The sequence below is a fragment of the Callithrix jacchus genome, chromosome 5 (genome assembly GCF_049354715.1).
Source record: "Callithrix jacchus isolate 240 chromosome 5, calJac240_pri, whole genome shotgun sequence".
Classification (NCBI taxonomy): Eukaryota; Metazoa; Chordata; class Mammalia; order Primates; family Cebidae; genus Callithrix; species Callithrix jacchus.
This window is the reverse complement of record NC_133506.1, coordinates 119,315,751-119,327,391: the sequence shown is the minus strand read 5'-3', so window position 1 is coordinate 119,327,391 and position 11,641 is coordinate 119,315,751. Positions and strand designations below refer to the sequence as shown.

The following is an 11,641-nucleotide window of genomic DNA, read 5'->3' as shown; positions in this document are numbered from 1 at the left end:
GCATGGTACGACCCGCTCTCCTCGCATTCCCGCCCCTCCTTCCCTTCCGGAGCTGTGGCGCCGCCGCCATCTTGGCATTCCGGTTGAGAGAAAGAGCCAAAGCCTGACTGCGGGGCCCGAGGGGGGAGCCCCTCCCGCGGTTCACAGCGACGCCCTCCTCCCCTTCCCGCTCCTGCGCGGTTCGGAAGCCAGGCGGGTTCCTGTCAGGCCCGGGGAGGAGGGGCGGGCGGGGCGACCGCTGCCTCCCCGGGACGGGCCGAACCACGCGGGCGGGGAGGACGGGCCCTGGGGGACCGCTGGGCGGTGGCACTGCCCGGGGGCGGAGCGGGGTGCGGAGCGGGTCGGCCGGCTCCCCGGGGCGGGGCGGGAGGGCGGGGCGAGGGACGGACGGAACCACCGGGGCGGGGTGGGGAGGTAACGGGACGGGCGCGACCATGGCGCGGTGAGGGAGCGGGGGTGGGGATCGGTCCGGGGGAGGTCTGGGGCCGCTGGCTTGTGCGCTGTCTCCGTCGCCCCCCCCATTCGCCGCCGCCGCCGCCGCCGCCGCCCCGGGCATGTCGTCCAACTGCACCAGCACCACGGCGGTGGCGGTGGCGCCGCTCAGCGCCAGCAAGACCAAGACCAAGAAGAAGCATTTCGTGTGCCAGAAAGTGAAGCTATTCCGGGCCAGCGAGCCGATCCTCAGCGTCCTGATGTGGGGGGTGAACCACACGGTAACCAGCTCCCGCGCGCTCCCACGCCCCCCCGCAGCCCTGGGCCCTCGCTCTGCAGGCCGTGCTGGTGACGCCTGCCACCCCTCGCCAAGCCACTTGCACGCCCACCCAACCCTTGCACGCCTTTCGGCCCCGTGTGCGCTCTCCGCACGCCACGCGAGGCCTGGTGTCTGTGGTTTACCGTCACCACCACCCCTTCCCTCCAGCCCCTCTGGCTTTCTGCGTGTGGCGTGCTCGCTTGGGGCAGCCCCAGGAGCGCAGAGGCAAGGCCTGGGTGCAGTGCAGTCCCTTTCATTCCTGCTCCTTCTCCTCTCATCCTGTTTGTTGCATGTGTATATCCCCTTGTACCTTAGAGCTGGCTGCCAGCTCTCTGTCCAGTTGACAGGGCAAGTGGCAGTGGGCTGCCGGAATAGTCCTCTCTTTCTGATCGTTTGGTTGGTGTTGGCTACTCAAATTTTCCCATCCTCCAGGCCTCCTTACCCTTGGATGTAGAACTCCACTCTGGGTTTCCTTTTTTCCTCTTGAACAAGATGTATCAACTGGAGAAGCACAGGCTTCCTTGAACTAGACGCTTAACCCGGGTGTCTCTGGGTTAGGGAGAAGAGAATGGTTATTAACCATTTGAGAGAATAGGATGCCTGACTATAAGGAGGGACTATTCATAGTAGAAATATTATGTCTTCCCATAGTTTTCGAAAGTGATCATTTCAGAGATTGTTGACTTAATCTGTTGTATGGCCTGAAGGTTGTGATGATGCATAGTGTTATGTTCCTAAATGTGAGAGATAGGTCCCCTGGGTTCTTAGGGTGATTAGAGATTGTTCAACAGCCCCTGTCAGGAAGTTAGATCCTGACAGTGTTTGAGCTGGAAGACTCTGTTTATGCGCTGTGTTTAGGGTCTTTTTCTCTTCTAAGCACTTGCTTCTTGCCTTCTGACCATTTCTTTATGAGTCCTCACACTAGGAATGAGCAGAGGAAGTAAAAGGACCTGAACACCAGTTTCACTAACTAGAATTTTGGAATGAGGAGGATCAAGCTTGGATTTCAATTCTTTAGTTTCCCTTGTGAGCACTTGAAATTGCCCACAAGACCAAGTGATGACAAAGAGGGCCAGCAAGACTTCGCATTGCTTCGGCGGAGGAGCTGAAGGTGCCTTTGGGTGGAGATCGATGAACCGTAATCCGAGCTAGGGTTTTAGATCTTGACCTGTCATTTACAAAAGTGCATGTGTAAATTGAGGTCTCTGCGGTTCCTTGGTCTTGGGCCGGTTACTGTTTTCATGGTGATCAATGGTGTTAGTGAGGGTCCTGTTGGGATAGGGAGTACCACTGGTTTAATGCCCAGACCTTTAGGAGCTGCTTCAGGCTGGCAGTCCAGCATAGTTTCCTGCTGCCCCAGGGGTCATCTGACAACATTTCTAGGGAAACTGGGTCATCAGAATATGAACCCCTTGTCCCTTTCTGGAAGGCAGTCCTTGATTTTGTTCTGCATCCTGCTCCTCACTGTACCAGGCCTCTCTCTACCAGTTCTCTTTCTCACCAAAAACAGCCTGTCTGTAGAGATCTGGTAGAGGCCTGAGAATCAGGAGTATTACAGCTAGCAGTGAGGAATACTGGGTCCCTTATTTTACACATGAAGAAAAGGTGGCCTCAGGTGGAGGATTAGCTTTCCTGTGGTCACAGCAAGAGATGCAGCTCATTGTCTAGCACCATGGAGCTGTATCAGCCAATGGTGGTGTCTGAGTGGCTGGTCTTGTTTTTTTTGCCTCCTGTTGTTTGTCCTCTCTCTCAGCCAAGTCTCAGGATAGATGGGAAGTATAGTCCCGTGAGAGGTGAATGTATGCTCTGGGTTATATGCCTCTGCATGTCAGGTCCTGGGAGTGTGTATATTGTATGGTGTTCCGATAGGCAGGCATGAATCTGTCCGGATGTGGGTATGAAGCTTCTCAATAGCTGATGGATAGGTATCTGTGAGTCTTACTCTATTGGACAAAGTGGTCACCTGTTTTCTTTGCTAACTAAGTTGAAAGTTTGAGGGCTAGTTGGAAAGGCATTGACTTAAAGTAAGATCCGTGCCTCTGGACATAATAAACAGGTACCTCATGGGAACTTCCCACCACTGCCGTGGGCAGGCTAAGCTTCAGAGGCCATTAGTCCTAAGTTTTATTGCTTCATCCTGGTCTGCAGTAAGGTCTAGTACGTCAGTGTCCCCATTTGGGAATTGGAGGCATCTGCCCAGAAGAAGAGTGTAATCTGCACTTGACTGAGGGATCAGGACCACATTGCTCTTGGTGGACTGCTGCACTCTTTTTGGAGATTCCCTTCTTTCAACAAAAGCCTGTTTTCTAACATTTTTTTCATCTAAAATTTCAATACCACCTTTTATTTAGTTTCTCACCTGTTTAGGCATTTAGGTATGCTAGTCTGTGACTAATGGTGTATCAGATAGAAAGGATGGATATGTCTTTAGCTACAGCAAAAGTTAGTTACCCTTTCATGAGGTGATTGGTTTACTTCTAGGTGGAAAAAGAGAGGACTTTGAACTTGGTGTTGTCATAGGAGCTGCTGTCATGGACAAGATCCCATGGATTTTGTGGAGGAAGAATGTGCAGAAAACAAGGAGAAAAATCAGAAGACTTTGCACCTGTCAGGGAAGAACTAGTGAAGAGAGAAAACCAGTGTTTTAGTGGATGAAATACAGTTCCAAGGGTTTGGAATTAGGGAAGAGATGGCCTCAGAGAGGTGCATGGAGACCATGGGAGGTAGACCTGGCTTGATACTTGTTGGCCATTTTAGGAACCAGGTACGTGTGGAGGCTTACCATGGGGATCAGAGGAGCAGGAGCAGTTGATGGTAACTCTTTATTTAACCATTTGAGAAACTGCCAGACTGTTCTCTAAAGTGGCTGTACCATTTTACCTGTCTACCAGTGTGTATGAGTTCCAGTATCTCTACATCCTTGTCAACACTTGTTACTGTCTTTTTTATTAAAGCCATTCTGTTGGGTGTGAAATGGTATCTCTTTGTGATTTTGATTTGCATTTCTGTGATAGCTAATGATGTTGAGCATCCTTTCATATACTTATTGGCCATTTGTACATTTTCTTTCTTTTTTTTTTTTCTCGAGACAGAGTCTAGCTCTGTTGCCTAGGCTGGAGTGCAGTGGTGTAATCTCGGTTCACTGCAACCTCCACCTCCTGGGTTCAAGTGATTCTGCTGCCTCAGCCTCCCTAGTAGCTGGGTTTGCAGGTGCCCACCACCACACCAGGCTCATTTTTGTATTTTTAGTAGACACAGGATTTTGCCATGTTGGCCAGGCTGGCTTTGAACTCCTGGCTTCAAGCACTCCCCCTACCTGGGCCTCCCAAAGTGCTGGGATTACAGGCGTGAGCTACTGTGCCTGGCCTCAGACCTCTAGAGTGTATTCATCTCACTTGACTGAAACTATGCCTACTGATTAATTCCCCGTTTCCCCCTGCCCCCAGCCCCTGGTAACCACCATTCTACTCTTTGTTTCTATGAATTTGACTGTTTTGATACCTCATATAAGGAGAATCATGCAGTATATGTCTTTCTGCGACTAGCTGATCTCACTTAGTGTAATGTTTTCAAGGTTTGTGCATGTTACATATTGCAGGATTCCTTCTTTTATTAAGGCTGAATAGTATTCTGTTACATATATATGCCACATTTTCTTTATCGTATGTTGGTGGATTTGTTTCCACATCTTAGCCCTTGTGAATAGTGCTGGAGTATGTATAGTTTTAGCTCTTACATTTAAGTCTGTCATCCATTGTGAATTCACTTTTGGGTATGGTGTGAGGGACAGATTTATTCTTTAATCTGCTCAGTTCCTCTCCTACATTCCACCCCAATTCTGTCCACAAATTTTCCCTCCCTCCCTCCCTTCCTTCCCTCCGTCCCTCCTTTTCTCCTACCCTCCTTCTCTCCTTCCCTCCTTCTTCCTTCTTCCTTTCTTTTTTTTGAGGCAGGGTCTCACGCTCTTGTCCAGGCTGAAGTTCAGTGGCACGATCATGGCTCACTGAAGCCTCTACCTCTCCATGCTCAGGTGATTCTTCTGCTTTAGCCACTTGAGTAGTTGGGACTACAGGTGCATGCCACCACACCTGGCTAATTTTTGTATTTTTGTTGTTGTTGTTGTTGGAGTTTTGCTCTTGTTACCCAGGCTGGAGTGCAATGGCGTGATCTCGGCTCACTGCAACCTGAGTTCAAGCAATTCTCCTACCTACAGGCGTGTGCCACCATACCCAGCTAATTTTTGTATTTTTAGTAGAGACGGGGTTTCACCTTGTTGACCAGGATGGTCTCGATCTCTTGACCTTGTGATCCACCCGCCTCGGCCTCCCAAAGTGCTGGGATTATAGGCGTGAGCCACCGTGCCCGGCCCAGTTTTTGTATTTTTTGAAGAGATGGTATGTTGCCCAGGCTGGTCTGGAACTCCTGGAGGACTCAAGTGATTTGCGCCTTGGTCTCCCAAAGTGCTAGGATTACAGATGTGAGCTACTGACCTGCTTTATCAGTCTTTTCTTTGGCCTGCTGCTTTAAAAATCTTCAGAGTGGCCGGGCACAGTAGCTCACGCCTGTAATCCCAGCATTTTGGGAGGCTGAGGCGGGCAGATCACCTGAGGTCAGGAGGTCAAGACCAGCCTGGCCAACATGGTGAAACCCTGTCTCTACTAAAAACACAAAATTAGCTGGGCATGATGGTGGGCTTATGTAATCCCAGCTACTTGGGAGGCTGAGGCAGGAGAATCGCTTGAACTCAGGAGGTGAAAGTTGCAGTGAGCCGAGATCCTGCCATTGCTCTCCAGCCTGGGCAACAGAGTGAGACTCCGTCTCAAAAAAAAAAAAAAAAAGAAAAAACAATTCCTTAGAGAACATTCCTGCTCAGGCCTTTGAATGAAGTTTCCTTTAGCAGGCCTTCCTACCTCACAGGGAACAGTGGGACTCAAAAGGCAAAACCAAGATGTGGAAAGGAGGAGTAAACACGGATAGATTTATTGGCTCCTGTGGCCCTCTCTTTCCTCACTAGAGTGGCAGGTCTTACTTTGGACCTCCTTGGTCCTGTGAGTGTATTTCTAGCATGTCGTGTCTTCTGATGGTGGCAGGTAAAAGTGATTGCTGGTGGGAGGCAGCCCTCTGCTGAACCAGCAACAGAGCACTGGAACACGCCAGGAAACCTGCATGTGTAGTCCAGGCCTCCTGAGTAACATTTCCTGTGAAGGTCGCACAGGGACGTGGAGGCTTTTGGATACAGAAGTTCACCAGACTAGAATTAGCTGCTGAATTTTCATCTCCATGTTGTACATTGCAGAATTTCCTTTTTTTTTTTTTTTTAAAGACGGAATAGTATTCTGTTGTATATGTACAGTGGAATCACGCCTAGCACTTTGGGTGACCGAGGTGGGTGGATCGCTTGAGCCCAGGGGTTTGAAACCAGCCTGGGCAACGTGGCAAAATCTCATCTCTACTAGAAATACAAAAAATTAGCTGGGCATGGTGGCATGCCTGTAGTCCCAGCTATTAGAGAGGCTGAGGTGGGAGAATCACCTGAACTCGGGAAGTTGAGGCTGCAGTGAACTGACATCACTGCATTGCAGCCTGGCCTATGGAAGTGAGACCCTGTCTCAAAATAAATAAATAAAAATAAATGGAAAGTGAGAGAGAGAGGGAGAAAAAGGAATTTTCATCTCCAGCAGGATCAGCATAGAGTGAACTCTTTGCTCTTAAGTTGTTTCTCACTGAGCTTAGTTAGCCCCCTCATTATTTATGCTCATGGAATTAATCGTGGATATTCCAAAAACCACTTAAGTGGCCTGAGATGCAACAGACTTACCTTCCTATTAAGTTGTATTTAGCATGGTTTTTGAATGAGTTGGCATTCCACAAGTGCACTCCTTCTAGAGGGGAAAGAGCCTGGCCCAGTGTGCTAAAGATAGTAAAGGAAAGGCACATCTTCCTAAAACATTGCTTTAGGAGCTTCTGTGCTTCAAAACCTTTAGTACTCCTCTCCCTTTTGTCTACCAGATAAAGTTGATTCTTCTCTCCCTGGCATTTTAGACTCTGTACAGTCTGGTCATAGCTTCAGTAGCTCACCTTAACCTAGCCCATCCTCCAGGCCATGCGCCTTATGGCACAGACACACCAGTCTTGCCATTTTCTTTTCTTCATTTATCCCCATGTTAGCCATATTTCAGCTCTCAACTGCCTCCTTTTCCTATCCACCCATTCCTCCCACAACTGCTTTGTGCCAGTCATTGTACCAGGGACACGAGAACGGGTAAGATAGAGTCTCTTCCTGCAAGGGACTCACAGACTAGTGGAGAAACCAGATGTGTAGACAAGTAATTACTTAAGTGCATGCAATATTTAGGACATAAAGGTGCACAGAGACATAATTTGTTAATTCAACCTGGGAGAGACAAGGAAGCTCCCACAGAGGAAGTGTTATTCAGCCAGCTCTTGGATGAACCTCTTAGCTTTGTCCCTTCCTTTGTTCTTCCTGCCTGTTTAACTGTCTGTCACCTGAATTATTGTAATGGCCCCATAAATAGTCTTGGTGCTTTTTTTCTTTCCCTTTTCTAATCCTTACTTTATTTTTATCCCAGAAATACCTTTCTGTATCACTCAGTTGATTGTGTGGATTCCCAGACTTAAACCAGAGAGTATCCCATTGCCTTTATAGTCAAGTCCAAATTTAACATATTGTGGACAAACGCAAGTTCAAACCCAGACTCTGCCCTTGTTACTAGTATGTTTTGGAGCAGTAATTTTTTTTCTACTGAGCTTCATTTTCATATCCTGTAAAGTGAGCATCTCACTTTCCTTGCAGTGGTATTAGGATAGAGGCAAGGAATGGAAAATCCTACCTTAGGCAAGGTAGCCAGCCATAGGAAGGATTGCACAGCACAGCATAAAGAGCCTAGGTTTTGGCACCAGACAGGCTGGGATCAAATTCTGACTGCACATGCTCTGTCTGTGCGACTTTCAGAAAGGTACCTGTTTCTCTGAACCTCTTTTGCAAAGTCTGTTTAGTAATACTTTATGTGACTGTTCAGTATTACAAGTAATTTATGTGTGATATATAATGCTATAAAGCACTGGCCATTTACAGGCTTTCAATAGATAGAAACATCTGTTCTATTATGCAGTAATACAGTATTTATTAATGCAACATTTATACAATATTAATACGAAATTTATACGGTATTTATTAATATAATGTGCTAGACTGATGACCTATCTTTCCTTTATTACTTCCCCCCACTCATTATTTCTGTCCTATGATACTGTCCTCTATCCCCCGACCCATCCCCGCAGATGCACTCACCATTTCTAAAATGGGCAGTGTGCTTTCACAACTCAGCCTTGATTCCCACCGTCTGGGATTTCCTTCCTTTCAGTTTTTGGGAGAACTTCCATCCCAGGCCTTAAGTGGTTTCTCTGTAGCTTCCTCTAGCAGCCATCCTCCTCTCACTTCCATGCAGAATCAATAATTTTTTTTGAGACAGAGTCTTGCTCTGTCATCCAGGCTAGAGTACAGTGACACAATCTCAGCTCACTGCAACCTCTGCCTCCTGGGTTCAAGCAAACCACCTGCCTCAGCTTCCCAAGTAGCTGGGACTACAGGCGCAGGCCACCATGCCCAGCTAATTTTTGTGTTTTTAGTAGAGACAGGGATTTGCTATATTGGCCAGGCTGGTCTCAAACTTCTGGCCTCAAGTGATCTGCCTGCCTTGGCCTCCTAAAGTTCTGGGATCACAGGTGTGAACCACCATGCCCAGCCCTGGAGATGTCTTTTTGTTTCTGTATCCCCAGCTCCTGGCATATAGTAAGGCCCTTGGTACACTGAGTAGAAGTAACTTGAATAGAAATTTGGCAGTCTGAGCCAGATTAGGAAAGACCTTGAATGCCAGGCTAAAACTTTACCCTGAGGTTGATGAGGAGCCATGGAAGATTTCTGAGCAGGAGTGTAACACGATCTTGTAGATTCTTCTCATGTCAACTGCTCTTGGTGCAATACCAGGAGAGGCATTAGGTGCCTTGTTTCTGGCCTGACGTATGTGAGTTGGGAGCCTGACCCTCTGGCCATGCTAACTTCATCCTTCTCAGAGCCTCTGCTGTTCTTGATGTCTGTATCCGTGGATTCTCACTTAATTGTATACTGCTTTGACTTTGAGTTGTATTGTGTCAGGGCTTTTTCTCATCTCCCTGATGAGATTATAAGCCTCCAGATTCTTTTGTGTGTACAACACTTTATTGCCTTGTGTTCTCCTCCCGTACACTTACCTAACAGAATGAAGCACGTAGTAGATATTTCAGTAGAAACTGTTCAACTGAAATGGAATAGAACTCTCTGGGATATAAAATTTTGTAAAACTAAAATATTAATAATAATATGGCTAATCCCTACAGTGAATCATCTACATGTAGCCTAGTAGAAATAAGGGGTGAGTCTCCCCTAGTTGAGAGATGGATTATTCACCAATGTTAGCTGAGTTAAAAATTTCTTAGACTGGGCACCATGGCTCACGCCTGTAATCCCCACACTTTGGGAAGCCAAGGCAGGCAAATCACTTGAGGTCAGGAGTTTGAGACCAGCCTGGTTAACATCGTAAAACCCTGTATCTACTAAAAATACAAAAGTTAGCCAGGCATGGTGGTGCCCGCTTGTAATCCCAGCTACTTGGGAGGCTGAGGCAGGACGATCACTTGAGCCCTTGAGTTAGAGGTTGCAGTGAGGCAAGATCGTACCAACTGTACTCTAGCCTGGGCAACAGAGCGAGACTCTGTCCCGGAAGAAAAAAAAAAGAAAAGAAAATTTCCTGATATTGGGGTATATAATCAAGAATAGAGATGAATTATACCTGAATTGAACCTAATTAAATAATAAATTTTAAAAAAGAATAGAGATGAAATGAGAACAAGACTTACATAGAGAATGAATGAATAGAACATTCCTGAATAGTTCCTGTTAGAATAACTCATCTTGGCTAAGGGGAAATTGATCCCTCTCAAGCCAGTGTTTTAGTCTTTTCTAGTTCCCCAGTATCAAGCCCTGGCAGCAAGTTTGGATTTTAGACGAATCCAGAATCAATTTGCTCTACAACCGTACTCTTTGAGCCAATGGCATGTTCTTCCTATCATGGAGGTATGAGCCAGAAAAGGCAGAACTATGGAAGAGCCCTGAACTCTCTGTCTCTGTTTTCCCTTTAAGTCTCAGAGCCAGGCTTGGTATGCCAGGAAAAAGGAAATGGGACAGCCACCATGAATTGTTTCTGTTGGCAGAAAATCAAGGAGGTGGAATGGTTTCCTCTGTAGGCACAGATTTGTCAATCACATTCTCTTGTGAGCACTACCTGGAATGGGAACTGGCATATGTCTTTTGGGGTTTTTTGGCTATTGGGAGGATTTATCCAATGAAGGGTATCACAGAGCTGGATGCTTAGAATTTAAAAATCAACTTTATTGAGGAATAATTTATGTATGATGTGCATATTTTAAGTATACAATTTTGTAAATTTCAGCTAATATATATGCTCATGTAACCATCACCCCAAACAACCCCAAACATTTCTGCCACTCTGGAATCACAGTTCTCATGTTCCTTTACATTCGGCACCCCTTGCCCCCAGGCCAGGCAACTCGTTTCTCTCATTATATATGTCTGTTGTAGAATGTTACATATAAATGGAATCATATAGGATACACTCTCGTGTTTGTGCCAGTCAGTTTTTGCCAGCAGTTTACTGAGTCTGCTCCACTGCCAACCATAAACTACCCCCCCCCCCACACCCCTTTCCAAGCACATGCATTCCTGTGGCTTCCTTCATTTCCCCATGTAAATTGGGTTTTTACCAACTCTGGGAAGGTGTGATTCCCCAGCCCAGTTACTGCATTAACTTGAACTTCCTCCATTCTCTCACATTTCTAAATAAAAAAGGTTTGCAACATAAAAGGGGCATCAAATTAAATGCCATTTCCCCCATTTATGCTCCTAAAGGAGCATAAATGACTCTAGGTTATCCCCTCACTGCCACCTGGGGCCTCATTGAGATAATAGGATTTGCAAGGAAAGTGTCTGGGAGACACAAGGCTGTGCCCCCTCCCCCCAACCCATTAAGTCAGGACTAAGGTTTCCTCTCTAAGTCCTGAATGCAACTGGGTTGAGGGTCAAATGTCAAATACTCTGCTGTGATGGGAGAGGACTTCTGTGGTTAATTAGACCACTAATTGGCTGAACTGGAGGTAGGGAAGAGCAGGATCTGCCCTCATCTCTGCACCAATAGAAAATCAGCTGCCTGTCCGGGAACCAGCTCCCTGAAGGGACAAAAGACAGTGAGAAGGTTTGTTTGCAGTAGAGGCAAGGCATCCTGTCCCATCTTCCCCAGTTTAGTGTATGGCAAGACTTGACATCTTTATTTTATTTTCTTTCTTGAGACAAGGTCTTACTCTTGCCCAGGCTAGAGTGCAGTGCAGTGGTGCAGTCAGCTCACTGCAACCTCAAACTCATGGGCTCAAGCAATCCTCCCACCTCAGCCTCATGAGTAACTAGGACAACAGGTGTGCATCACAATGCGTGGCTAATTTATTTATTTATTTATTTTGAGACAGTCAAATAACAAGAGACAGTCTCTTGTTGCCTGTTAAGGCCTTTGAACATCTTCATACAAATTGTGGGTCATTCAAGAAATGAGCTCAAGACAGAAAAAAAACTGGATGGGTTTTCATGGATATGTAACTCATATCCCCAAGGTAAATTTTAAGTGAGCAGAAGTAGATGTCTGGCCACTGCCCCACTCTGACCCTCCCAATAAAAGCAGGGCCAGGCCTGCTACAGTGGCTCATGCCCATAATTCCAGTACCCTGGAAGGCTGAGGCAGGGGGAACACTTGAGGCAAAGAATTC

General features: G+C 46.9%; 1 protein-coding gene across 6 annotated transcripts in view; it reads left to right on the top strand.

The window, feature by feature from the left end:
* The first annotated feature begins 424 nt into the window (after positions 1–424).
* PIP4K2B (phosphatidylinositol-5-phosphate 4-kinase type 2 beta) overlaps positions 425–11,641 on the top strand; it is a 35,968-nt gene continuing 24,751 nt past the window's right edge. For 2 of the 6 annotated variants that reach the window (XM_017972713.4, XM_035303303.3), the window contains exons 1-2: positions 425–713; positions 3,233–3,515. In XM_017972713.4, the coding sequence (XP_017828202.2) occupies positions 3,441–3,515 (75 nt within the window). In that variant the 5' untranslated portion in view covers positions 425–713; positions 3,233–3,440. The other 4 variants (XM_002748504.7, XM_035303302.3, XM_078374310.1 and 1 more) reach the window with 3 other exon arrangements.